At 46.3% G+C, this 26,116-nt stretch overlaps 7 protein-coding genes across 9 annotated transcripts; 3 read left to right on the top strand and 4 right to left on the bottom strand.

Moving 5' to 3' along the window:
* Window positions 1–7,904: 7,904 nt before the first annotated feature.
* Window positions 7,905–8,701, bottom strand: LOC122614681. The gene is made up of 3 exons (XM_043789298.1): window positions 8,576–8,701; window positions 8,111–8,287; window positions 7,905–8,054 (listed from the first exon to the last, which is right to left on the bottom strand). The coding sequence occupies exons 1-3, from the start codon at window positions 8,690–8,692 to the stop codon at window positions 7,905–7,907; spliced, it is 444 nt and encodes a 147-aa protein (XP_043645233.1). The 5' UTR covers window positions 8,693–8,701.
* Window positions 8,702–9,419: 718 nt separating this feature from the next.
* LOC122614136 lies at window positions 9,420–11,655 on the top strand. 2 transcript variants are annotated; one of them, XM_043788625.1, is made up of 3 exons: window positions 9,420–9,663; window positions 11,314–11,399; window positions 11,456–11,655. In XM_043788625.1, the coding sequence occupies exons 1-3, from the start codon at window positions 9,454–9,456 to the stop codon at window positions 11,571–11,573; spliced, it is 414 nt and encodes a 137-aa protein (XP_043644560.1). In that variant the 5' UTR covers window positions 9,420–9,453; the 3' UTR covers window positions 11,574–11,655. The 2 variants fall into 2 exon arrangements, with proteins under 2 accessions (XP_043644560.1, XP_043644561.1); XM_043788626.1 differs by lacking the exon at window positions 9,420–9,663 and adding an exon at window positions 10,283–10,421.
* Window positions 11,656–11,790: 135 nt separating this feature from the next.
* LOC122614138 (U6 snRNA-associated Sm-like protein LSm6) lies at window positions 11,791–12,401 on the top strand. The gene is made up of 2 exons (XM_043788627.1): window positions 11,791–11,969; window positions 12,053–12,401. Exons 1-2 carry the CDS (start codon window positions 11,879–11,881, stop codon window positions 12,199–12,201), a joined length of 240 nt encoding a protein of 79 aa, XP_043644562.1. The 5' UTR covers window positions 11,791–11,878; the 3' UTR covers window positions 12,202–12,401.
* Window positions 12,402–12,518: 117 nt separating this feature from the next.
* LOC122614135 lies at window positions 12,519–13,895 on the bottom strand. Its single transcript, XM_043788624.1, has 3 exons — window positions 13,765–13,895; window positions 13,012–13,496; window positions 12,519–12,938 (listed from the first exon to the last, which is right to left on the bottom strand). Exons 2-3 carry the CDS (start codon window positions 13,048–13,050, stop codon window positions 12,540–12,542), a joined length of 438 nt encoding a protein of 145 aa, XP_043644559.1. The 5' UTR covers window positions 13,051–13,496; window positions 13,765–13,895; the 3' UTR covers window positions 12,519–12,539.
* Window positions 13,896–13,990: 95 nt separating this feature from the next.
* LOC122614133 (dynein intermediate chain 2, ciliary) lies at window positions 13,991–18,708 on the top strand. Of its 2 annotated transcripts, none has more exons than XM_043788622.1 (8): window positions 13,991–14,182; window positions 15,895–16,325; window positions 16,389–16,623; window positions 16,690–17,116; window positions 17,183–17,260; window positions 17,323–17,714; window positions 17,766–18,187; window positions 18,249–18,708. In XM_043788622.1, exons 1-8 carry the CDS (start codon window positions 14,135–14,137, stop codon window positions 18,433–18,435), a joined length of 2,220 nt encoding a protein of 739 aa, XP_043644557.1. In that variant the 5' UTR covers window positions 13,991–14,134; the 3' UTR covers window positions 18,436–18,708. The 2 variants fall into 2 exon arrangements, with proteins under 2 accessions (XP_043644557.1, XP_043644556.1); XM_043788621.1 differs by having other exon boundaries at window positions 15,892–16,325.
* A 113-nt stretch (window positions 18,709–18,821) lies between these two features.
* LOC122614134 (fukutin-related protein) lies at window positions 18,822–20,894 on the bottom strand. The gene is made up of 3 exons (XM_043788623.1): window positions 20,157–20,894; window positions 19,959–20,075; window positions 18,822–19,900 (listed from the first exon to the last, which is right to left on the bottom strand). The coding sequence occupies exons 1-3, from the start codon at window positions 20,892–20,894 to the stop codon at window positions 19,037–19,039; spliced, it is 1,719 nt and encodes a 572-aa protein (XP_043644558.1). The 3' UTR covers window positions 18,822–19,036.
* A 696-nt stretch (window positions 20,895–21,590) lies between these two features.
* Window positions 21,591–26,015, bottom strand: LOC122614718 (atrial natriuretic peptide receptor 1). Its single transcript, XM_043789357.1, is given in 12 exon segments — window positions 21,591–22,425; window positions 22,487–22,811; window positions 22,871–23,514; window positions 23,571–23,649; window positions 23,709–23,824; window positions 23,887–24,442; window positions 24,495–24,737; window positions 24,740–24,770; window positions 24,902–24,979; window positions 25,285–25,450; window positions 25,541–25,652; window positions 25,718–26,015. Coding segments are annotated over 12 exon segments (3,483 nt in total).
* Between the last annotated feature and the right edge of the window lie 101 nt (window positions 26,016–26,116).

Here is a 26,116-nt window from a genome sequence, read left to right as displayed (position 1 = left end):
GCTACCGTTTTGGCCAGGACACTGAGGACACTGAGGACAATGGATAATGCTCACATATCCCTATATGAATATGCGAGGGTGTTTGCCACTATGCAAAACTGTAGCCAAACAAACAAATAGACTGACAAAAGTCTGACAACTGCCAAGTGGCTCTGGATGGAAATCTGTATTTGTATTTGTATCTGTATCTGTAACTGGGTATCTGAACCTGAATCTCAATCCGTATGCGAATTCGAATCTCGGGCGACAACAATAAGGCGCTTGATATGTGGACGCATGGGCGTGGCCCGGGGGCGGCGGTCGGGCAAACAACAATTGTAATCACACACCTTTTGTGCCAACGTGTGCCCAAGAAAAACCCTTGAAAGCATTCCCTCCATTCGAGTGTGAAAAAGAAGAAAAAGAAGTTTTTAGCAGTTTTATGGCTAGATTGGCAAATGAGGAACAATTGAGCCTCGAATGGTCGGAAATGAAAGGCTGATGAAGGCTCATCAGAGCATCTGCATATTGCAATCTCTTCACGACCCCCGCCCATACACTTGGCCAAATTATGACAACTTACCATATGCTTTTGTTGAAATAAAGCCTTTATGAGGGATTTACTTTTGTAATTTTCGAGAAATATATAAATTTTTTTAACTTAACTCATTAAACTTTTTATACATTTTCTACGATCAGCAAAATGACATTGCATTTCCTTTTCTTTCAGTGCACCCCTCCCTCACCCCCCACTTTTCCGCCACTCGCGTTATGAGTGCCCAGGGGAGAGGGGTGTGGGTGGAAACTTGTTCAAAAATTTCATTAAAAACGGTTTTCATTTGTTATTGTTGCTCGGCCCAGCCGCAAATGGAGGCGTAATAAAATAAAAAGTGCAGCCAATGGCTCCTCTTGCCGCCCCTGCCACGCCCCCTTGCCTAGGCGCCCAGCCCCACGGAAATGTAACACACAATTGGCAGCCCAAAAAGCGACGAAAAAATATTTTTTAATATCTCATGCAAAATTGCATTCAATTGCCATGTGTCTGTGTGAGGGCGGCTGCATCTGTGTGAGTTTGCATAAGTGCTGTAAATTTCCTTATTTGCCCAACCGCACATACACACACACGTCCAAAAACGCAGGACTCCATATGTGTGTGTAAGTGTGTACAAAAACTTGCATACAATTTTAACTCAAACAAAAACGTTGCAGAAATGAAATTTGTTACATTTTTTGTTTTGTTTTGTTTATTTATAACAATTGTGTTTAAAAGCGCTTAAATTTCGCCCAGCATGTGCAAATAAGTCCCGCCCACTCCCACGCCCCCTTTAACCCCTATAAGGCCAACAGGCAAGTGCAATTTCTCGTTAGCTGAATTTTTTCCTTTTTTTTTTAGCTTTTTGGTTCCATTTTGGGGGATTTGGATTTGGTTTTTGGAGGTGGGTGGGGGTTTTTGTGTTTGAGTTCCCTTTTTGGGCTTCGGCGGCAGCGAGCAAAATGAAAACTAAATGCAATAAACGTTTGCGTCTAAAAGCTGCAACAAAAAATCAACGCCCAGAGATTAGCCCATGTGCAGATGGCACTGATCAGTTGGCTATATGCATACTATAGCTATATTATGATATACTTTGAATACACTTTCAATACTCTTAAGTTTATAATCTTTGAGTTTCTTATTACAAAGAAGGAGAGTTGATTTGAGTAAAACCGCAGCTTTAGTTGTGCATTTTTCACCAAACAACATTTTATTTCTTAATGAGAATAAATGAGAATATTTGATACAAAAAAAACATTTGCTTCAAATGGGTCAGAATCTGCAGCTAAATCGGTTTGAAGCTTCAGTTAATCCTTATAACCATCTGCATCTCGAAGTCCCTCGAAAATGAATAAAATCTGGCTTTGGCAGCACTGGCTGCCTCGTGTGTGAGAGTGTGTACACACCGCTGTTGGCAGAGACCTCGTCTCCATTCACACATCCCCTGCATGTGGAAAAAAGCCCATCCTTTGGGCTTTGTTTTTTCGCTGTTGCCAGTTTAGCGTTCATTTAATCTTTGTCTGACTGCAGTTGTTGCTGTTTTTTCTTTGTTCTGCATTTAGCTGGGCCGCAATTTAGCGTTGCACACTTTTGTGCGTTGTCTTTTGCCCATTTTTTTGTTTTTACCCATTTTTTGGCCTTTGCCTTATGACGAAATTGTAATGAACATTCTTTTTGCAACGTTTTTTGGCCACTCAACAGAGAGTCGGAGCCGCAAAAAAAGTGTAGCCGTTAATAAAAGGGAAGAGACACCAGAACGAGAATCAAAAATCGAAACGTTGAAAATTTCATTTCAACGCAATTTGCCTGTAATTGTTTGGAAACCTGTGGTTGGTTGGATTGGACCATTTCTTTTTTTCTTTTTGTTGCATTTGGTGAGGAGAGTATGTTTGGGGGGGGGATAGACAGGGAGGGGGTGGAGAATGCTGTTTGTTTTAACTTTGTTATTGGCCGTTTGGCGGCCATGGACAGGTTCATTAAGCTGCTAACAAAAAACGCAAAATGCCAACAGTTCGGGGCTCAAAGGATGAGTAAATAAAAATTGGCAAAAACTATGTACTGAATATGCGATTGGCTTATTGAAATATTTTAATACATGCATTTATGCGTTTGCCGGCAGCTTGTTGAGTGTAAGGACTTGATTGGCATGTTTAAAGCACTTGAATACTTACAAAGTGCTTAAGAGTAAAGTCGATATATTCTGGCTAAAATCAAAATGCTAAACTGCTGAGACAAGAATTTATTACCTATCAAAGGGCCAAAGATCAACACAGTTTATGTGCAATTGCAATAGCAATAAAAATGCCCTCGATGATTTAGCATTTTGTCCAAGGATTCTGTGCGAATGCCCTGCTCACTCCCAAAATCTTAACACAGCTTGGCTGGCATTCGCAAACAACGTTCAAATTGCAAAAAATAACATGACCGCGGGCATGCAGCCAAAAAAAGGACAACCAGGATTTATCATCCTTTTTCCTTTTTTTTTCGTTGGGCTTTCAACTGGCGAACTCAGCTGGTCGCTAAGTCGAACCCCAAAGGCCACGGAGTCTGCCATCTATATTGACACAACATGCCAATTTTGTGTGCGGCAGGTGGCGGGCGGCCGACGCGTCGTGTCCTGCGGCTTTGCTGGTGTCACTAGACCGGCAGCCACCGAAAGGACCTGCAAGGATGTGAGAAATAGAGAGAAAGGGAGAGAGAGAGGGGGAGGATGCTCTTTTGGGGAGGCGCTAACAGCAGTTTGACTCGCCATATCAACTGACAAAATAATTAATTTTATTCGCATTTTTGTTTGAGCTCGGTTAGCTACAGTGCAGCTCAGCATGCTAGGTGTTATTCCTGGAATTTGTAGATACTTCAGTAATGTACCCACTTGAATTGCACTTCTGACTGTTATTAACTCACTTAAATTTATATTGACATCAATATTTTTTATATGAATCCACTTCATTCATTCTGTGTCACAATACTGAAAGCATTACCTTACTTTGTAAGACCAATAAAATTAACTACAAACCTACAATGTATCACAATTCGTATCTTTTCAATTAAACCTTTAGATCATTTATGTGCAGGTATCACTGTACGTAGCGGGTGAAGTGTGTAAGTGGGTAAGGATCCTAACTCCTGCCTGGCATACGTAATTAAATGCGCCTTACGCAATGTGCGAAAAGTGAAGACGGAAAAATGCCAAGGGAAAGAAATGAAAAGTTAAAGGAGACGAGCTGCTGGTATGGAGTGGGCGTGGCCCTTCGAACCCAACACGCCCACCGCCAGACGCTTTTCCAGCTTTTCTATGTAATTAGTTTTTCCCCTCCAAACCAGGGCGAAAAAAGAGAAGAGCGAAAAAGTTCCCTCTGCGATTCGGTTCAGATTTTATTGAATTTTCTTTTCATTTGTTTGTTGATTTTTGGGATTTGCCGCATTTCGTATGCACAGCGGATAGGTTAAAGGGGGCGGCGGTGGGCGGTTGGGAGGTTGGTGGTCTGTCATTGAGACAAATCCTTGTTTATCCAGGTCCTTGTTGCTGCTGCCGCTTCTGTGACTTTTCGTTTTGCCAATAAATTACTTTGTAATCAAGTGAATTCGAGTGGCAAAGGACCAAGAGCCGCAAAAAGGAAAAAAGGCGAACCAAATGGAAGTTGCTGGTCTATCAAATGACTGTGCAGGAAATGTTTGATTTGGCTTACCCAATGATGACTGTAATTTACTCAAGATTTTTAATAAAAGCGCAACTACCCCATCGGTGTTTGATGAATATTTGTATTCATGTGATTGCCACCATAAGAACTACGTTTTCGTTATTAAATAATGTAAAACCAGTTGAAAGGTCAGCAGGAGCGGCCAAATTGGTCCATTATATTGTTTTCTCAGTCAATTTTCCACCTCAAGATGCTTTTAGACCGCCAGACGGAGGCCATTATTATATTGAGCCTATACACACATTCCTAATACGTTTAACAATGGCTAGAAATCAGCGCAAACAATGCGAAAAGCCTGGCTCAAAGTTTGCCCAATGCATTACTCGAGGACGTTGTGGCATAATGGATTTGCATTTTCAGCTCAGAAAAGCAATCCTTTGGCAAACATATTGGAAATATTACTTGCACATGCTCGTGAATAAAGGCAAACACGCACTTGTGAATATACGAGTACGAGTACATACGTTACGATATAATATTGTAAGAAATGCGAACTTGGTCTTAAAGAGTTATTTGATCTGATGTTTTGCAACCCCATCGTGTGCGTATTTATGTAAATGAGTAATTGCTTGACAAAATTATGGCAGCCACACAATGGCAGCAAGGACCTATGCGAAGGCACAGCAGAAGGATAAGAGGAGCAACTAACTAATCTGTCAGCGACAGATGCGGGCGCAATGATAAAATTTAAAATTGCCCAGCTAGCATTGCAATTACCCTCAAATAAAAAGGCACAAGGATGCGCCGAAGGACCTCCTGCAGCGAGAGCGAGAGGGCAAGCTACTCAGGCGCAGGGAGAACGAGACCAAAAGTGACTTTGCACAGAGAGCAAAATGTAACAATCATACCTTCTTATTATTATTTTTATTTATTATTTTTATATATTGAAAATATATAAGAAAATCAGATTAAATCAGAAAATATATTTGGACATTTTTCAGCTTTGCGCGGTACCCTTTCAGTTTTGCTCAGTGTCCTTGCGTTTAATGAAATAAAATAAATGCTCCTGGGTTGCGAAAGGAGGCAAGAAGGATGGGCCACTCGGCAGCAGGCGGTCGCCAGCAGAATGAGCCGCAAGGACAAAAAGCAGTTGACATTATGGCATTGTTGTGGGATGACCCACAGGACTCACCGCCACCCACTCCGCAATCTCCGCTCTCTCTGTGTGCTGTTGATATTATATTACATTTTATAAATTACATTTTATGCGCAAGCAAAGTTGATTTACCCCCCTCTGCTTTGCTACTGCAATTCCCCCTGCACCCTGCAGACCTTCACTGCAGCGGACAAGTTGACATTATTGGCTGGCGTGCATAGCACCGACAGTCCTGCCCCCTTGGCCGACTTCAATTGCGCAACGGAAATGCATTAAGGAATTCATACCACCACGCGGTGCCCTCTCATTTTCTGTTGCATGTGGAAAAGTGTCCTTCAGGTACATTGAACCAATAAGCGGCGACCTGTGGGCTCTGGAGATCCTCGAACCAAATGGGGAAATGCTTTCCGCATGAGCCCCGGAATTCGATGTGTTTTCAAAAGCTAATGCAATGTCTAGCCAACACTTAATTCTATATTCAATGCTGATTCGCCAACAAAAGGCAACTAAATGTGCCAAACTAGAAGATGTGGGACTGATTTGAATCAATTGGATCTTGTTCATACTCTAAAACACAAAAAAGGCAGTCTTAAATAAAAATCATATATTACTGCCTTGCTAATGCTTTATACTTATTTTTCCAAACTTACGGATAAACTTCAACTTGTATCTTTTCTCCATAAAGTTGTTCCGGCATTTGGTATCCAATTTGATGGGTTAGCCTGTTTGGAGCAGAGTATTTCCATCGCACCCGACTTGACAACCATTGATGATCCTACCTGTCCAATAATAATAGTATCAAAAAGCATTTAGCACCCATTGAATGAGGAAATGCCCGTTTGCCCACCCCTTTTTTCCAGCGTTTTTCCAGCGCTTACATAAATTTCCCTTTTTTTGTGGTGCGCACATTTTTATGACAAGTAATCCGCTTTCACAGCAATTGATGTCAGGGGAAAATCGTCACAAAATGAAAGTTAATACCCAACAACGCGACAATTGATTCAACCTGATGTGATATCCCGTCATTATCATCCAGTTTGCCACTCGGCGACCCCGCCCACACCTCCCATGCCGCCCCCATCTATTATTATTGAACATTTTATTTGATGTTGAGTGAGCTGATAAGGCTAATGAATGCATGCACCTCATTCTGAACATGAAATCGGGATCGCTGCTCTGCAGAGCTGTGGTGCCTGCGAAACTGGCGAAATGTCATTATGATTTTATTTACATTTGCCTTTAATAAATGCCAGCCCGGCTGTCTTATCGAGATGGCGATGACTGTTTGATTTCGTATTAAATTAGTGTCATAAACAGGAACAACTGCTGCGGTTCGCACGGTTGCCATTTAGATAGTGGGGATTTGGGGAATGGTGAGTGGGGAGTGGTTAAGTGGGGAAAGGGGGCGGCAGGCTCGATTTATCAATGGCGTATTTACAATGCTGTATTAACAATTTATTAAACAATTTTATGGTGTTATCGCTGGTTGGCCTCGCATTACGTATACGCACTGGCGGCTTTGTGCGCACTCAGCAGCTGTAATGTAATTTCCGTTCTGCATTTCCGCTCGCCGCCGATCCGAAAAAAGCCGCAAATTGCGCGTAATTTTATTTATTTAACGCAGCAGTTTGCTGCGTGCACTCGCTGCAACATTTGGCCGGCACTTCATTTCCGCAGCACACAAGCAGCTGCAGTTGCACTTGCCACTGCTGCGGCACTTGCTGCAGTTGCCGCGGCTGCTGCTGCTGCGGTTGCCATTGTTCGCGTAATCCCCGTGATTGGCGGCCCTCAATTCTGGCCATTGAGTTCATTGGTAATTCGCTAATAAACACTTATTTTATCGAGATTAAATATTGAGAATTATTTGTATGGCATGCAAGTTCTTCATTTTATAAGTATTATACAGCAAACCATAGGAAGAACCGCAACTTTTATAACAAATTAATCATGGTAATTTTAAATATTTTAAATTTTATTTCAGCATGCTCGGCCCAAAAGTATGCGACACACTTGCAAAATAAACCGCAAAGAGAAACACTTTCCCAGAATTTCCCCCTCACATTTCTCGTTTTTCCAAATTGCTGTGGAAAAACCCGCCCACCTGTATCCTTTTACCTTCACGAGCGTTGTCCTGATTCAGCTCGAAGCGAAATTGGCTTCAATTATGCGACAGAATTATGAAATTACAAAAATTGCGAAAGTAAGTAGCTGCCGCTGCTTTTCGCTTGAGCCCAATGTAATTGCGGCAATTTGCAGTTGCAGCCAGTCGGCTAATAACGTTTATTAAAACCACAACAACATCGCTGCGAGCCGCAGGATCCAGGGACTTACCACTCCCCCTCCCACTCCCCCTTGGCAATAAGCCCAACAGAATGGGGGATATGGCAGGACAATCCCATGCTGCAACGTTGTGCAAATTACGCAAATCCTTGTGAAGCACATTAATGCGCACAATGACAATTAATCGCTGCAAATTAAAATGATGACAATGTGCTGGATTTTCCCTGCCCACCCATTTCCCTACCCTCCCCCCAGAAAGGATTAAGCCTGGCAAACGGCGAAACGAGAGTTAAATTTAAATCATAATTATTTATGGCTAAGCCGGTGGCGGCGGATAGTTCACATTGTGTTCCCCATTCAGACGTCCCACATCGCGATGTCCTTGCTCCTCCCTCCGCTCCTCGTGCCGCCCATCCAGACCCACGCCCAATCGCTCGATGAACTTGGACGAGCGGTATCCGTTCTTCTGCAAGGATCGTGGATTAGTCGTTAGTTTCGGTTGATTACAGGGTACGCGCCTACCTCGTAGTACAGCGACCTGGCTTTCTTGGCCGCCTCCGGATCAAAGTCCCAAGAAGTCCGCTCGTGAAGAATCGGTTCACCAGCCACATTATTTTGCAGTGTTTCCGTGATCAGTCGAATGATGAAGCCATCTGCAGGTTGACTGGCCTGAAGTAGAAGCATAAGCAGCAGCGGTAACTGGGAAAATCATATACATTTTTGTGAAATATTTCCCATATGACTGACACTTTTTTATATAAATAAAAGGAAATTTCCTTGTAAATTTTCTCATTTTAATGTAATGGTAAACAAAAGTTAGCGACCAATTAGATTGCACAATAAATAAATCGATTCGCGTTCATTACTCATACGCCCCGCATTACACAGCCAAAACAATCACTTTGTAAAAGACTTCCTTGACGCTGCTCTAAACGGTTTAATTCATGGCTTATTTACTTCGCTTTTAACAGATTTCGGAGCACTTACAGCGACCATAAAGACAAATCTCAGGTGTAACATTTTCGACGTTGGAGAGCCGCCCGTGCGAGTCACTGGACCATTGATCACTGAAGACCACGAATCGCAGAAATCGCTTAGTTGCATAAAAGGCAGCCAAGCGCCAACTCGAAAAATATTGAAAATAAAATCCAAGCTCGCGAGCGGCAACAAAAAATATGGCAAACCAAACACACTTTGAGAAGCTACACAGTCGAAACAGAGAGTTGGCCGGAAAGAGAGGGATTGAGAGATTATAGCCAAGTTACAAATCGGCTAACAAGTCTTTACTAATACAGTTGAAAAGTAATCACCTTAGAAGCATAACAATATTTTATTCTGCAGTGAACCTTTGGTTTACCTTATACAAATCATAAGTCATTTTAAAAAATATAAAATTTAAGTAGCAGTTTTCCTAATAAACTATTATAGTGTATAAAAAAGTTAATAGGTGTACGGAGCCTATTAATGGAATACGATCTCCGATCTGTGACTTTGCTGCCAACCTTCGAGCCAGTACTTGAATGCCCAGCTCTGAACTGTTTTATTTTTTGTAGCTTAGTTTAATGACAACCCAAATTGGTTTTCATGGCAGACGGAACTAAGTACGCATGGGTATACTCGTATGTTAGCCAAAGGTTACTGCCATTTTTGCCGCAGAGCAAACTGAAATGAAAAGGCAAGAAAACTTCAACTAAAATAGAAACCCGAGGAAAAATGCGAATGCAAATGCAAATACAAATGAAAATACAAATGCATTCAAAGAAAGTGCGCCGGAGTAGCGAAGAAATGGCACAGAGTCGCGAAATGAAGAAAGCAAAAACAGGTTGTCGACTATTTGTTTTTTTTTATTGTTTCTCTGGCGGAGCATGACTGTTTATGGCTGCAGAAGTTACATAATGGGTCCATCGTCATCTCCAGCGGAGGTGGTCATCCAGTCGGCAGCTTTGGTAATCTGGCCCCAATTCCATTTTTGCCCACTTGAACAGCTGTTTTCCAACTCTTTGCCCCGCTCTTTGAAAGATCGCCAGACTCTTTGGAACCAAGTCGAAAAAAAGAGCCTACGTGAGTCGGCTCAGGTGAGTCTTTAAAGCCAGAGTTTTTGTTTATAAACACATATTTCCGGCAGTCTTAGTGCATGCAAATCTAGCACTAAGTCTTAGTTTCCTCAGGACTTTCACTTTCCCCGTGAATTGCCAAATCCTGAGGCTCTTCAGACTAAGGAAACAAGAGACTAACAGCTCAGCTATGAAAACTATTGATTTAATTGATTGAAGATGTTATTCTTTCCAAAATCAAGCTCTTATTAAAACCAATCAGTTTAGAATATAATAGTTTAGTGTTAAGCAATAGCTTTCAAAATAATTGAGTAATAAAATGTTGATTGATATTAATAACTAAATATTAACTATGCCCACTGTAACTTCCCCAACATAACTTCTGCATTCAAATGAGACTAAATATAAGTTCAAATTGGATATCTTTCAATTTGAAAGAGTTCTGCACACTTTTGGGAATAGCACTACTATATCCTGCACTGCCAATGTCTTAAGAGATGCCATTAAGTCTTAGCCCAACGTTTTAAGCCAAACTTCGAAGCTTCAAACTTCGCTCTCTTCCAAGCTTTTTCGCGCTCTTCGTGGAGCGCGGCGTTTGGTTGCCCGACTGGCAATGCACTGGCAATTCAGTTGCCAAACAAAACGCGATCGGCTAACATCCACGTACCGCTCGGTCCTAGCTTTAGCTTTACCGTTACGCCAGTGATTGACAACAACTACTATACTCGTACATCCATATCTGAAACACCATGACTAGGTTGAGTGCCCTGCAGCTGTCCGTAAGTTTCAGATAGTAAGATATACAGTTTCTAGGGTGTACCTGCCGAATTAACACCTTGTGGAGCCCAAGCCTACTGACACAATTTCCGCCTTTTCTGCGCGAAAGTCGCACCCAAAAGAAAACCGTCTGCGTCGGTTGGAAATAGTGACTTGAATTTCCAATGAGTCCATGTCAGTTCTTCGTTCAAAATCCATTTGTTTTTCGTTTTTTGTTTTCTTTTTTTGGCGGCCAGACAATTGACACATTTTCGAACCATATGTGGGCCAAATTCGAAGGCTCTCTCTTGAGATGGGCGACGGGGATGGGTATGGGGAGACCTTGAAAGACACGATCTGGCTCTCTTCCGCGCTCTCTTTTGGCCAAGTTGAAAGCCAAGCAAAATGTGTCATAATCTCCGGGCAACAAGTTGTGGCCAAGTTGCGCATCGTGGTTAGTATTGTTGGTGTAATTGCATAACCGGCGTCAACAAACCGTTGCTTACAAGTTGGCTCAAATGCCTGAAAGCGATTTCTTGACTGTCGTAGCGCACTTACATACATTTATTACCACTTTCGTGCAGCTGACACAGTGAGCCATTCAGCATTGGGCCAAATTAATCTGCTTTCACAAAGATAGGTTTTCTTTAGGAAATTGAATTGAAGTCGCACTTTTACTTACGCCAAATGCACGCCACTGCTTTTAATTGCCGCCATCGCATTTAAATTAGATTGTAAATCTAAGATATTAAAAAAGGTTGCTTGTTTGCTTTAAACATAATAAAAACTTTATATAAGTAATTGAAACTTTACCCCATAATTAACTTACGAATGGTAGGAGGAGCATCGTGTATCAATTAACTAAACATTTAAACAAATATTTAATGTTTATTAACGACTACCGTTAACTTGCAGCTCATTTTGTTTATTGTCGCCTTTGTGGCGCACACATCTTTTGCCACAGTGCAGCCAAAGGCCCCGAACTTCCAGTACTTCGAAAGGTATGCATTTGAAAATTAAAACCATTTTGAACTAATTTTGAAACAACATATTTCAGGCCCAAATACCGTTATCCCTACTACGATGAGCACGGGCGCGGAAAACTTCTCTACGGCTACGGCGGTCCAGAATTATATCAATACAAGACCTACACGCCATTGGAGGGCATACATTAGGCTTAACTAACATTAGATGCAATGTAGTTCGTAATTGATGTATTCTATTTGCTGCTTTATTTAAATTAAACTTTTTTTCTTTACCCAAAAAACCATTTTTAAATTCTTCATAACTTGAACAACAGAGGGCGCTCTCAGTTGGGCGGCTAGCGCTGGTCACACTGCCAAGTTGCGTTGCTAACTCAGCAAACACGCAGTGTGACCGCAGCACTGCCGGCATAAAATACCAACGGCTTCATCAATTATTATTATTGTTGCCGAAAGGTTTTATAAATTTGCATTTATTTTGAAATAATCTATTAAAAATGTCCCGCAAAGAGGCGCTATCGCAGTTCATCAACCAGATACACGGTCGCCCCGTCGCCGTCAAGCTGAACAACGGCGTGGACTACCGAGGTGCGTTCAATGAGTTCCCACACATACAATGCCTGCCCAACATCACGTTTACCAATTTTCCGCATTTACTGACCAAATTCCAGGTGTGCTGGCCTGTCTGGATGGCTACATGAACATCTGCCTGGAGCAGACGGAGGAGTACGTGAATGGGCAGCTGAAGAATAAGTACGGAGACGCCTTCATCCGCGGCAACAACGTCCTCTACATTTCCACGCAGAAGCGGAGGGTCTGAAATCGTTGCGCCTAAGTCAATTCCCCAAATACAACATGGTCCACAAAAATATAGTCAACTAACATGGCCACTCGAAGTTCGTAGTTAGTGAGCTATTTGATTCCGCTGGTTCCTTCAGAGAGATTCTGCGACACCACAAGTGTTTCATACTTCAATATTAAAGCTGAACCAACTTCTCATCGTCCTGTATACAAACCAAATCCAACAGACTTTTAATACCCTCACCATTAGCATGCTTACCCAGCCATTACCATGATGATACAGTACACCTGGTTGATTCGTTTCTTAAGTTTATTCCATAAATACACTATCTAGAGCAGCTCAAGTGCAATCCGCACTCAACTGGGATAGTGCGGAGTGCCATACTCTCGCGGAATGGCTCCAAAGTGGCGCAGTTGTGGCACCGAATAGCCAGATCCCAGGGCAGCGATCAGGCGCTCCCCGCGATATCCGAACTTCCGCTCGTAGACCGGACGCCAGGAGCGACCGAAGTGCGGATCGAAGAGTATCTCGCTGGGCTGCTGGAACGGGGAGTTGCCGAAGAACAGGCGGTCCAGGTAGTCCAGCACCGCCTTCTTCTTCTGAAAGTGCTCCAGAAACGGATTGGCGGTGGCGGCGGTGCGCGGATCCTGCGATGCCAGGTTCTTGAAGTACTGGAAGTTCACTAGATCCACGTTGGAGAAGTCAAAGACCCGGGGCAGATCGTGCAGCGTCGCTTGGACTCGCACCAGGGAGCACTGTGCAGCCAAGGGCAATGTTAATGGGCTGGTGATTATGGTGGCTGGGTGGCTGCTTTAATTGACCACTTACCATTACGGCCAGTGCAGCAATTAAGACGTATTTGCACATTGCAATTGACACGAAGATCCGAGCAGACGACGACACCTATACGCTTCTCCACGCGGACTTCAACTGATTTGAATAAATTCGGCCAACTGCAGGCCCATCGATGGCACCGCCTCCCATGTCCGACTGCCCAGCGATTTGCAATCGCTCCCAGGTCTTGTATTCTGTTGCAATATCCCACTACCGATTCGCATTGCCCAATTCCGCCCGACGCGGTGTCCACCAGAGCCCAGCCAAATGTAACAGTCACCGGTCACCATTAATTAATATGCATGTCGCATCCGGAGGCGTTCCAATCAAAGCGCTCGTCACCACAGCGGATCCACTCCGCTGGCATGGCCACGGGATTGATTACAATCTCTGGATCTTAATGAGGCTGCTTTGTTTGGGCGACCCAAGATCGGTGCATCTAGCTGCATATGGAGCATCTGTTTCCATAATTTATGCATCTAAATCGAAAGACGTGTCGTCATTAGCTGATAAATTAGTGCAACATTTAATTAAGCACTGCTCTTAATCTTTAATCTACAAGATTATTCAATAAATGGAGATAAAAATGAAAATGTTGGAAATCACTTTTTATGTTTGATAATTAAATTGAATTTATTGCATAATTATTATCAAACATATTTCTTTATTAAATAAAGTTGTAGGAAGAACTTAAACATTTACATTTTTATCATATATGTATCTTTAAAGTAATTCTATAATTCTTACCAACTCTTTGGAAGGATGGTTTCCAAAAATGGCAAAAAGGACTTTTCCTACATCCAATCGATATGCAAATAGCGACGGTAACCGAGTGCGTAGGTCGATGGCCAAATTTCTATAGAAACTGAAACAAACAAAGTCATTATGCCAAAGGATTGGCAGACGGGTCCTTGCCCACAGGATTACGTAAAGTTAGGGCTCAGTTAGCTTCGATGTTGTGAAATACGCACGCATCAAAACACTTTTGAGGTCGCTGTCAGAGGAGCAAACTAAAATCACAAACACAATTATTTCCAGTTGTTTAAATTTTAGACATAAAGTTCGTTCTATAACTTGTGGATTTCCAGTGAAAAAAATCGAAGATACCGCCAGTGAAATGGCCACAAAAGCGGGAAAAGGCGATGGCAAGCAGACGAAGGGGAAGGTAAGTATAGAAGGGATGACACCGACTCAGATACCCTTAAATACACTGCACTTTGTGCCACTTACACTCCGGCCAAGCACACGTCCTTTCGCCACGAAAGCTGGCGGCGTAGTGGCAAAATCGAGGTCCTTGCTGCGGCACAACGTCTATTTTTGTGTTTAAAAATTGTTTGCGCCTATTTGCGCTTACTTTTTAATAAGTTTGGCTGAAAGCTTGGCTCCGTCAGGCAGCCCGCCTTGATGGAACTTTGTCACGGAACATAATTTGCAATTTCCGGACCCATCCGGCTCGGCTCCTCGGAGTAGCGCCGGAGTGGCGGAGGAGTAGCGGCCACCATGTGCGTGCCAAGCTGGGAAATGCGGAGACAGAGGGATCGGGTCCTTGCAATTTAGTTACAGCTACCAATTTATTTGGGACCATGGGGACCGGCCTGTGCAGGATGTGAGTGTCGAAGGCTCATCAGGCGCAACGCAATAAAAGAGTCGATAAATCACTCACGTATACGACCCTAGGCTCACCTTATTCATTTGGATGCACATCAAAATAAATATGTTTTTATGTAAGAGGCAATCTGCTCCGCTGTTATCCCCACATCCCCATTCCCGGGACCTGCTAATCGAGTTGTGTGTGCAACTTGTTTATTCCACCTCATCCCGATGTGACGTCAGGCCGGAACACCGAAAGTTGTTCGCCTTCGCCGGTGAAGAGGCCGCTGACGTGGCGAACGTCATCACGAATGTCTTGGCTCCGAAAAGCTGAGGCTTCTTTTTTGGGTCTCAGTCTTGGGCCGCCGTTCTCGCCGCGCAGATTTCCCGGATTACCACAATCCGGATACATTTCCGTAATCAGTTTTACTCTTGCCCCAAAGTACTCGAATTACCTGCCAGGATGTGGAAGCTAGCCAACAAGGCCATGGCGGTATATGACCACTAGATTGCATCCCCACTAGCAACTCTTAGCTAACCGAGTAGATCTGTGTGCCTGTGAGTGTGGCTGCAGTGCGTTTCAGAATCTTAAGGATATGTATATCTATTCTAATTTCCATCGGTTTGATATTGCCTTGACTTGTATATTTGCGAAAACATCCGGTTCTGAAACGCATGGCAATGTAGGGATCTGTAAATACCACAAGTGCCTGTCTGTGTCTAACGTATATAACCGATATCTTTCCATATGTACGACTTGTAAATACAACCCGTAGTCGTTTTCTCGAAACTAAATCTCAACTCGTAGTCGTAGCTCTCCATCTCAGATCACATATAGATCATATATAGCTCACCGCAATGTCAGAGGTTGCGAGTGCCACGGGAACCGGCGATCCTGTGGAGGATCCGGAGATCGCCAGCCAGAGCGATTGTGATGGCGACGAGGTAACGCCTGCCTGTGCATTGTCCCTATCAACCGATATTTGGATATATCTACTATGTATATATCTACTTTCAAGTCGCATGCCGCATACTGCTTGGTTCTCCTCTCTCTCTCTCATGATTCCTCCTCTCACCTGCCCCAATACCTAGTTTGCACCCACATCGTAAGGTATTCCATGTTCGCTGCAATGTCAGGTAAGTGTCCATTCCCAAGGATTCCCCTCCTAGCTTCTCTTCTTTCGTGGCACCTTCAGTGGAATGTTGCATGCACCACACACTTTGGAAAACCCACTACTCCATCGGTCCAGTGAGTTAGTCATACTGTTGATCCAATTTCCCCAGCTGAGGACCTCCAAGAACAAGACAGATGGCGCTGGGGGTGGTGGCGGCGATGCCGATGACTTCGAGGCCTGGATGAAGTCGCGCCAGCTGCTCAAGCCCGACGACCAGCTCGATCTTACCGAGGCGGAACTGGGCGAGGAGATCACCAAGGTGCTGACCCCAACCAACACCAACATCATTCGCAATCTCGTCGTCTACAGCTTTAAGGAGGGCGAGTTCGTTCTGGCTCCGGTGCCCGGCAACACGGTCACCCTGATCGCCTTCCCCGGAAACTCACTGCACGTGGACTCCGATGAGGGTCGCCGCCAGATCGAGGAGTCGGACGAGATTGGCTACCCACTGCCCATGCCCAACTACACCGTGGTGGAGCAGCGCGAGACCGACAACGTCGACGGTGAGGAGGGAGAGGGCGAGGAGGACGATGATGGGGCCAAGTAAGTAGTTCCACCAGTTCGCTCATACCTTGCTATTCATGTGAATCCTTTTTGATGCAAAAGCGCAAAGGACGGCGGCGGAGAAGACGAGGATGTCGAGGAGGAGGACGACGAGGAGGCCAAGGGCACCGAGGGTGATGAGGGCGAAGGCGAGGGCGAGGGTGAGGGCGCCGTTGCCCGCCAAGAGGACGATGAGCCCGCCCACCAGGCGGCGGCCGTTTCATCCAAGAAACGCAAGCTTATCAACCAGTTCAACTACTGCGAACGAGGTGCCCTCACCTATACGAATCCCAAAAGAGTAAGTGATACCAGTGTAGCGAATAGATCTATATGTATATATATATATGGCATTTTATCCTTTTAGAATGTAGACACCCAGACCATACCACCGCCCCGCTCCCAGTTCGGGGCCAATGTGCTGCAGTGGGTCATCTACGATTCGTATATGGAAAACTTTGCGGAGTCCCAGAAGGACGGCACCAAGAAGGACGAACGCAAGCGCGGCAAGAGGGAGAAGAAGTTCCGGGACAAGTCGGCCATTGCCGAGCAGCTGAACAAGAAGTATCTGAAGTGCTGGCAGATTCTCGAGCGGATGATCAATCAGAATATCTATGATGACATCGCCCACGACTATCGCTACTGGGAGGATCCGGCGGACGAGTTTCGCGAGGGTGAGGGCAACCTGCTGCCACTCTGGAAGTTCCAGTACGACAGGACCAAGAAGATGAACGTCACCGACATCCTGTTCAATCCGAGCTACTATGATCTCTTCGCCGTCTGCTTCGGATCGCGTAAGATAATAATGATAATGTACACCTTTGGTTACCCATATATAATGCTCTCCCCCCCCTTTTTAGATGACTTCATGAAGCAGACCAACGAGGGTTACTTGTGTCTGTTCACTGTGAAGAATCCCTCATTCCCGGACTACATTAGTAAGTCCTAGTTCGCCCATTCCTTCCTCAGAACTCATTGGAGGTCCCTTCTTCGATTTCAGTTCAAACCGATTGTGGGGTTATGTGCTGCGACATCCATCCAACGTATCCCTTTCTGGCGGTGATCGGTCTCTATGACGGCAATGTCGCGGTCTACAATCTTCGCGAGGACTGCAAGGAGCCACTTTATGTGTCCAAAGGGGTCAACTGCAAGCACGGCGAGTGCGTGTGGCAGATCAAGTGGGGACTGGACATGGCCGATGGCGAGGTCAACTTCTTTTCGGTGTCCTCCGATGGTCGAGTCTTCAACTGGATCCTCATGCAGAACAAACTGTGGGTCACCACCATCATCACATTGTACCGGGAAAACGGATTGGTTGACGGTCCAGATGGCACGAAGGTCACTCTGAAGAGCGGAGGATCCTGCATGGTCTTCCATCCAGTGGATAACAAGGTAAAGATCGTCTATGTGTTTTGATTTTGTTGATTTTAGACAAAACTTTAGGTATTTCTGGTGGGCACCGAGTGTGGCTATATCTACAAGTGCAGCACGGCGTTCAGCTCCAAGTACCTGATGACCTACTATGCCCACAACATGTCCGTCTATCGCATTGACTTCAACCGCTTCAACAGCAACATCTTCGTGTCCTGTAGCGCCGATTGGAGGGTCAAGGTGTGGGAGGATATGCGTCCCGATCCACTGTTCATCTTTGATCTGGGTGCCGCCGTGGGCGATGTCAAGTGGGCTCCCTACTCGAGCACCGTCTTCGCAGCGGTGACCACCGAGGGCAAGGTGCACGTTTTCGATCTGCATGTGAACAAATACAAGCCCATCTGCGTCCAGGCTGTGGTGCCGAAGCGGAAGAACAAGCTCACCAGGTTATCCTTCAACGAGAAGCTCGCCTTCATTGTGGTGGGCGATGAGAAGTCAGTACCATAGAATGCATTGAACATATTTGAATGTTTATATTATAAATTTTACCATTAGGGGCGTCACCACATCGCTGAAGCTATCGCCCAATCTTCGGATGATGGTCAAGCCGCCGAAGAAGCAGCTGTATCTCGACCAGAACACCCTGCAGACTGGCAAGCTGGAGAAGCTGCTTTCCCTGGTGCGGGAACTTCCCGAGGGCGGAACTGTGGTGCCCGATGCAGCCACAACAGTGCGAAGTTAGATCCCTAGATCCCGAGATCCCTAGATCATGAATCCAGCCCAGAAAAACACTTTACTCCGAGTTGATGTATTATATTTTACACATATAGATTATCTGCTGGTTCTGAAAGAATCTCGATTCATCCGTCTTGTGTTACTCTATGTTCCTATCCATCTAACAAAAATTTGCTATCAACGTTGAAGTCAACCAACATAAGGAACATAGAAGCAATGTATATAGTCACCAAATTGTATATATGCTTAAAAACGAAATAAATTATACAACAAAACCGTAGTCAAATCCGTTTTAAGGTAGCTTTAGTTAGATCTTAAGATCCTAAGAAGTGTAGCTAATCAAAAACACTTTACTTTAAATGAGATTTCATTCAAAAGAAATGGTAGGGATTGTTCAGTCGGATGATTGATTTTAATGCCACATTAATATGAAGAATCTGAACTAATTACTTACTTTAATTGGCTTGATTCTATAATTCCTTAATAATCACGTTTTCGTTAATAATCTTAGTGTTCAGCAAAAAAATGAAAATACTCTTTTCACAGACACTTCAGTGAGTAAACGACATTTTGTGTTTTTAAAACCGGATATAATTGAAGTGGTGGTCTCACTCCTCATCCGCATCCAAGTCGGCGGACTTCACCCTGATGCGCTTCTCCTCCAGATACTCCAGCACATTGTTTGGACACATAACACTCTTGCCCAGGAAGAGCACCGTGGACATCGGATGCAGGTAGTCCGCCGAGAAGCTCCTGGCCTTCCAGCCAAAGAAGCCACTTGCCTTCGCCTCCGTTCCACTGATGGCATAGGGCAGCAGGTTGACGCCCACCTGGTTGGGCTTGGAGAACTGGACGCGGAAATGATGGCCATCGGTGGCCTTTATCCAGTAGAATCCCTCGTTGTCCACATACGGCTTGCTCTGCGACTTCTTCATCGCATTGGATCGCTCCAGGTCCTGGACATTGAAGCTAATGTCAATGTCGTACGCATCCGGAGACAGGTGGTTCGTTTCGATGGCGCTCTGCAGGGCTCGGTTGTCCAGCCAGTAGCGTATGCCCACGTTCTCGAACTCCTCCAGCACATGGTTAAAGGTCGTCCGCAGCTTGTCCAGGCAGCAGGGTGGCGTGTGCTTGCCCAGGTAGGAGTAGTAGGGTCTCTCGTTATACACACTACCTATGCAGGACTTGGTGGTCCGCTCGCAGCCGAACAGATCGATGTCCGTGATCAGGGGCAGCGAGGTGTTCGACGACGAGAACTGACCGTCCAGGACCAATCCGTGACCCTGGCCCCACACCTCCCGGGCCTGTGCCTTTCCTGGCACTCGGTATGCCCTTCGCACGATCCGCTTGATCTGCAGCTTCTTGTACATCTCACGGAATTGCCGACGGCGCAGGTCCATCCTCCGCTGTTTGGTGTGGAAGGAGGCAAATAGACGCCGTCCCTCCTGAAAGGCTTGCGGGAACACGGTGGTCTAGACAGGATTTCCCGTGTTAGTACTGCCACGAAACAGTCAGCGGGGAACTACTCACCGAGAGATTGGCTATCTTGGCCTGCATGTAGAGCATTTCCGGAAAGGGCAGGGAGAAGGGCTCGGGCATGGCTCCCAGAGCAGCTGCATCCAACAGGATGGCGTGCTTCTGCAGGAACTGTTTAGAAAGATATTATCAACCGAAGAAACTTAATAGTTATATCCAGCTTAGAAGCCATATCCCTATGATTTTACCCACCAAATCACATCGTCTGGTATCGTTGGTGGCCACCAGCTCCAGTGTCCAGTCGGGCAGATCCAGGTTCATCCTGACGCAGCTGCTGAAGGACTTGAGATTGCCGGCAAAGGGTACCAGCACCATGCGGCGTACCAGCTGCTCCGGCGGCACCGCAGGACGCTGCTCCTTGGGCTGTCCCGGCAAGCCCATTGAGTTGATCTCGCGCAGAATCTTCTGCAGGATGTTCTTGCTGCTCAGCCGCACACCGTCCGGCATGATGAGTGCGTACTTGGTGCGAATGGATGCCAAGGGATTCAGCTCCAGCCGCGTGCGCCGCACATCAAAGGACAGGCTCTGGAATAACACGGTACGCTCCTCTCCGGCGGTTAGATTCCGCTCGTAGTTGACCGGCGGATAGGCGTACTCGGCACCGCCATCCTGGAGCACCAGGATGGGCATGTTGGGTATCACGTCCAGGATGCTGTCGATCGATGCCTTCAGATCCTGCTCGAAGTTGTAGTGGCCATAGAACACGATGGTAATGGACTTGCGAATGTGTTTGTTGGCATTGCGCAGCTTGTCCTTGGGCGACAGTTTGGCGGCCTTTGGCGCTTCCTCTGCCGGCATGGATTCTCCGGATAGAGCTCTACTTATCCGACGCCAGAGCAGCGTATTCCAGGTGTAATAGAGGAACACCAGGTTGGCCAGCAGGAATCCAAGCAGCAGCAGCTTGACCAGACGCAACCGGAACACCTTCATTCCGAGTGTGCAGGATGTGCTCGATGTCGCTAGATTCTAGTGGTGTGTGTATCTGTATCTGTTTGTCCACCCGGGTATCTACACTGCATCTACATGACTGGCGGGCATGTCGTGCTCTTTGGACTCTTTGGACACTGGCTTCATCGGCAGATCCTCCCAAGGATGGTTGTTGCTCATACTCAATGTGCACTTGGCTGGGCTAATTGACTCATTTACTATTTTATTTTCCGCTTTTCGAGAACTTTGTTTTTGTGCCAATTCCTTTTTCGTCGGCTATGCGCAAATACCGATTTCCTCCCCCGCGGAAAAGCGCTTTCAGCTCGAACAGCTGATGGCGCCGGAGCTGGAAAAAAGGATGAAAAGCTTGCTCCCAGGATAAGTGACCGTATATCATGCCATTTTCCAGAGCTTTCCTCTTCGCTTTTCGCGCCTATAAAGCACAAACTTAAATTGAAATACAAACAGAGCGCAAGTAATAAAATGATGAAAATTAGATATTATTAAAACATTAAAAGCGATTTTCTTTTTATTTCAATACAGTATAAAATAAGTTTCTAAGGACATGCTTATCAGGTGAGTGTTCACGCATCCTTTGAAAAGTTGAATGAAGTAGTAGTAATGGTAATAGAATGGTAAATAGAACTTCTGTGAGATCCTAAAATAATACTGATTTGTACGAAATCGATGCTAAGACGACTACTTTCCCATGCCGGCGAAGAGCAGCGGGAAGGGCACCTCGTCGGTGGTCAGGATCTGCGGAGTGGGAGGACGTGCCTCGCCCTCGGAGGTGCTATTCAGCCAGTAGGTGGTGACCGTGCCCTTGCCCTTCAGCTCCACATCGCCGCGCTGCTCCATTTGGAAGGTGCCGAACTTGTCCAGGATGGCCTTGGTGGCCGAGGACACATGAATCTTGCCCGGCTGGCCAGTGCTCTCCATTCTGGACGCCGTGTTAACCGTGTCTCCAAACAGGCAATAGTGTGGCATCTTCTTGCCAACGACGCCGGCGCACACGGAACCCGAATGCATTCCAATGCGTATCTGGATCTTGTACTCCGGCTTATGGCGGAGATTAAAGGAGCTGACTGCTCGAAGGATGTCCAGCGCCATGAGAGCAATCTCGCGAGCATGCTTGTCACCATTGGGCTCCGGCAGTCCAGAAACCACCAGATAGGCATCACCAATCGTTTCCACTTTGTAAACGTCGTAGAAGCCAATGATCCGGTCAAAGGTGCTGTACAAGTCGTTCAGAAAGTTGACCACATCCATGGGACTGCTGCGGGCGCACAGTTCGGTGAAGCCGACGATGTCACTAAAGTATATGGTCACGCTGCTGAACTCCTCCGGCTCCACGAGATCGCCGGCCATCAATTGCTGGGCCACAGGACGCGGTAGGATTTGGTAGAGCAGCTCCTCCGTGCGCTGCTTTTCCAGGCTCAATTGGCGCGTTTTCTCCTCGACGAGGCTCTCGAGATTGTTGGCATACTGCTCCATGCGATTTAGTAGATCATCCATCAGATTTTCACAGAAGCCTCTAAGTTTGGTTTTATATTAAGTAATAACTATGTGGGTATTATTTATAAAGGAACACTTACTTCATTATAGTGCGAATATTGCTGCGTATGGTGGAGAAGGTGGGCCGCTCCTCCTGGTTGTCTGCCCAGCACTTCTCCATCAGCTCCAGCAGATCCGGAGGACACTCGCGCTCCCTGATAAGCGGACGGAAGCCATTGCACTGGCGCACCTTGTGCAGGATCGTGTGAACGTCCATCTGCTGGCGCGCCTCCTGGTAGGGTCCACCACGATTGACGATCTCCTCCAGAATTATGCCAAAGGAGTACACATCGCCGCGCTGCGTGGCTGGACAGCAACCAGGTATGGAGGTCAGTGGGAGGAGTTCCGGAGCAATCCACAGGAGTTCTGAAATAATTTTGGATACTCAGTAATTAAACAACTGGTTTTATGGCTCTGGAACTCACTCAAGTAGTAGTTCTGATCCCGCACAAAGTCAGAGGGCGTAGTCAACGTTCTTAGTCCAAAGTCGGAGATCTTGAGCACGAATCGTCCGTCTATCAGGCAATTGCAGGACCTCAGTTTTCCGTGGGCAGCCACATCGCTGTTGTGCAGATAGTTCATGCCCTTGACAATGTCATGGATGAGGGACATGCGGAAGTTCCAGTCCAGCTCGATGGCCTCGTTCTCCAGCACATCCTTCAGACTGCCCCTTGAGCAATACTCGGTGAGGATGAGCACGGTGGGTCGCGGCAGATCGATGCAGGCGCCCACGAAGCGCACCGTATTCTCGTGGCTCACATCCCGCGCCTGCTTGATCTCCCAGAGCAGCTGTGGCGTCAGGTCCACCTTCTTCACGTTCACCTTCTTGATGGCCACCCGCTCACCCTTGAACTGACCAATGGTGGTGTACACTTGCGGCGGCAGCGACGTGAAGCTGGCTATCGAGGCACGTCCCGAGTGGATGCCGAACTGCTGCAACGAGATGTTCTCCACATCCAGGCGCTGCAAGCCTCCCTTCGACCCAAACATGCCGCCCATCTCGATGAGCACATCATCGGGTCGCACACGCCAGGACATATTGTTCAGCTCCTTGCTGAGCTTCATCTGCCTGAAATCGGTGTCTGACTAAATACACGAAATATTTTGGTAAGTAAGGTAACTTACTTTTGTAGAAGGCAGATGACCAGAAAAACGAGACCCAGGAAAAGGACCAGTCCAAACACGGAGTACATAATGGTAGAAACTGTAATAAGGATTTATAATATATTATACAGATGTTTTATACTATCAGATGTAACTTACAGTTTCCGAGACAGTCTGTGGAGTTTCCCAGGAACCCACAGGGAGGCACATCCGGCGGTGGCTCCTCCCGCCCACCAGGCCAATGTATCTTCTTGCCATGAACAGCTGAATAAACTCTATAGAAAACAGTGATATAATTATGCAAATTATACTTAAAACTTAAATGGAACATCCTCACTTGTGTACGCCGGAGTAATGGGCCACAACCGAGAACTTTCCATTGATGGGATCCAGATCCAGAATGGAGTAGTCCGCATCCCGGTCACCATTGTCGTCGATGCGCACGTGCCCGGTGATGCCTTCGAAGGTGCGATTCCACATCCGCCTCGTGATATTGACCCCATCCCGGATGTCACCCCCCTCGGTGAGGGTCTCGTTCAAGGCCATGCCCAGCAGGTAGACGCCATCGTAAAATGCCCCAATGAAGAAGTTCACCTCCTCGCCCCCGCCAAACGTGTAGTTGTAATCGTAGAGCGCATTCTCCCTCACACTGTCGGCAAAGTCCTGGAACTTGGGACTCGTCGGCTGCAGGAGACTCACCCTCAGGAGGGCTTCGTACGCCTTACGCGCCTTGGCGTCGTGCTCATCCTTCATCTCCCACCCCTTGTCGCCCCAGTACTCGCTCTGAAAGATCTCCACGTCCAGGAACACCCACTCGCCATTGGTCATGCCCAAGCTGTGGGCTGCCAGCATGAATTTGCGCACCAGAACTCCGCGAACCGACAGGATGACAACTGATCCGGATAGTAATCTTAAATACCTGTTACGCCTTCATGGGTCACTCACCTCTTGCATACATGCTGGCATCCTTGAGATAGTTTTCGTACACCTCCTCCTCGTTGCCGTTGAGCTCCTTGACGAAGCTCAGGAGTCCTTCCTGCCGCAGACCGTACTCCAGATTCTTGCCCACCGTCCACGAGAAGAGCTCCGATCTGTCCACCAGCAGGGCCACGTGATTCCAGTTGAACTGCCGAATGACGCTGGCGAAGACCAGGATGAGTCGGCACTGGCAGTAAGACATCCGGGTGAGGTTGGGTACTTGGACTTGTCCTTGAACATGCCCTGCAAGTAGTAAGAGTATCGTGGGGGCTAGTAGCCCGTTGCTCAAGCCGGAAAACCAGGCCAGAGATTAAATGTTATTTAATTGAAACTACCACTGTTTTCACTTGAACTTATCTCTGGGCAAAACTTACCGTGTTCTCATTCTTCCACTTGTGTATCCTACCCAGGATTCCGGAAGTGACCGTAAGCTCACCTTCCGAAGAAGGCGGCTAGCAGCAGGTGGGCGAAATGGGAGGCAGATTGCCATTTGTCAATAATACGGGCAAACTTAAATGCAAATTAAAGAGCGAGCCGAAAAGGCATTTAATTGCCAATGTCAAGAGTACGACCAGCACAATTAAGCTGGCTAAATGTGATTACTTCTGGATGTGGCACAAGGGGATGCGGATTAGACTGGAGCCCAGGGCTGTGTATTCCATTCCGGTCGGAGGTCACATTATTGAAAGCGGCGTGCTGCGTTCGCTGACACGCGACTTGGGTATCCTGTCCCTGAATCCTGTCCCACTGCTCTCACCTGATCTCCCATGCCGGTGATGATGGGCGTATTCCAATAGGCGGCCAGCCGGGCCACCGGCTCAAGGGCAAAGGCGCAGGCTGGTCCAATGAACGCGATAACGTCGTCCTGGAAATGCATGTCCGCAGCCAGTCCAGGAGCTCTAGCACCCGAACAGGATGGGTAGCTATCATAAATGGTAAATAGTTGTATCAGAGCTAGTGGAATGAACTGGACATGTTTTTTCAGACAAATTTAACATGAATTATATACGAACCTTCCCTTCTTTTTCAGTAGTGTTATGTTGTGAGGCTTGAGGAACACCTTGTTGATCTCATCCAAGGCCAAATCCACGGCCGGTCCGCAACGCTCCAGATCGAATGGGGAATCTGGCGAGGTCCAATGGTCCCACTGATGAGCCATGAAATCTTGAGTCAACTGCCCAAGCACTTACCCAAATGAGAAGCCATTAGAACCCCAACATTGTAGACACGCATTGTAGACCCCATTTCCCCCACCTCAGTGTATCTGGAAAGCTGAGGGGACTTGGAATCCCTGCTCCTTTCGTACGTTCTCTGCTCTAAGCTCGCATCACTGGCATTGAACCCCACCATGGAAGTAGTGGAGTCCAGACTAATGTCCTTGTTCAGATCCTCCCAGGTAATCTCATTGCGTCTGGGATTGGGATGGGCACTGAAGCAGGCGGCGAACATCAGGAAGAAAACGTAGATGCTGATCCGAAGCAGGAGCATTTCGTGGAGTTGAACTATTTAATACAAAATTTTATTATGTAACTGGATAGATTTAATTTACTGCTTAAAATTCAACTAAGCATTCAAAGCCTAAAGCTTGT

This window comes from Drosophila teissieri, chromosome 2R, assembly GCF_016746235.2.
Source record: "Drosophila teissieri strain GT53w chromosome 2R, Prin_Dtei_1.1, whole genome shotgun sequence".
Classification (NCBI taxonomy): domain Eukaryota; kingdom Metazoa; phylum Arthropoda; class Insecta; order Diptera; family Drosophilidae; genus Drosophila; species Drosophila teissieri.
The sequence above is the reverse complement of the archived record's forward strand: the minus strand, read 5'-3'. Positions and strand labels throughout refer to the sequence as shown.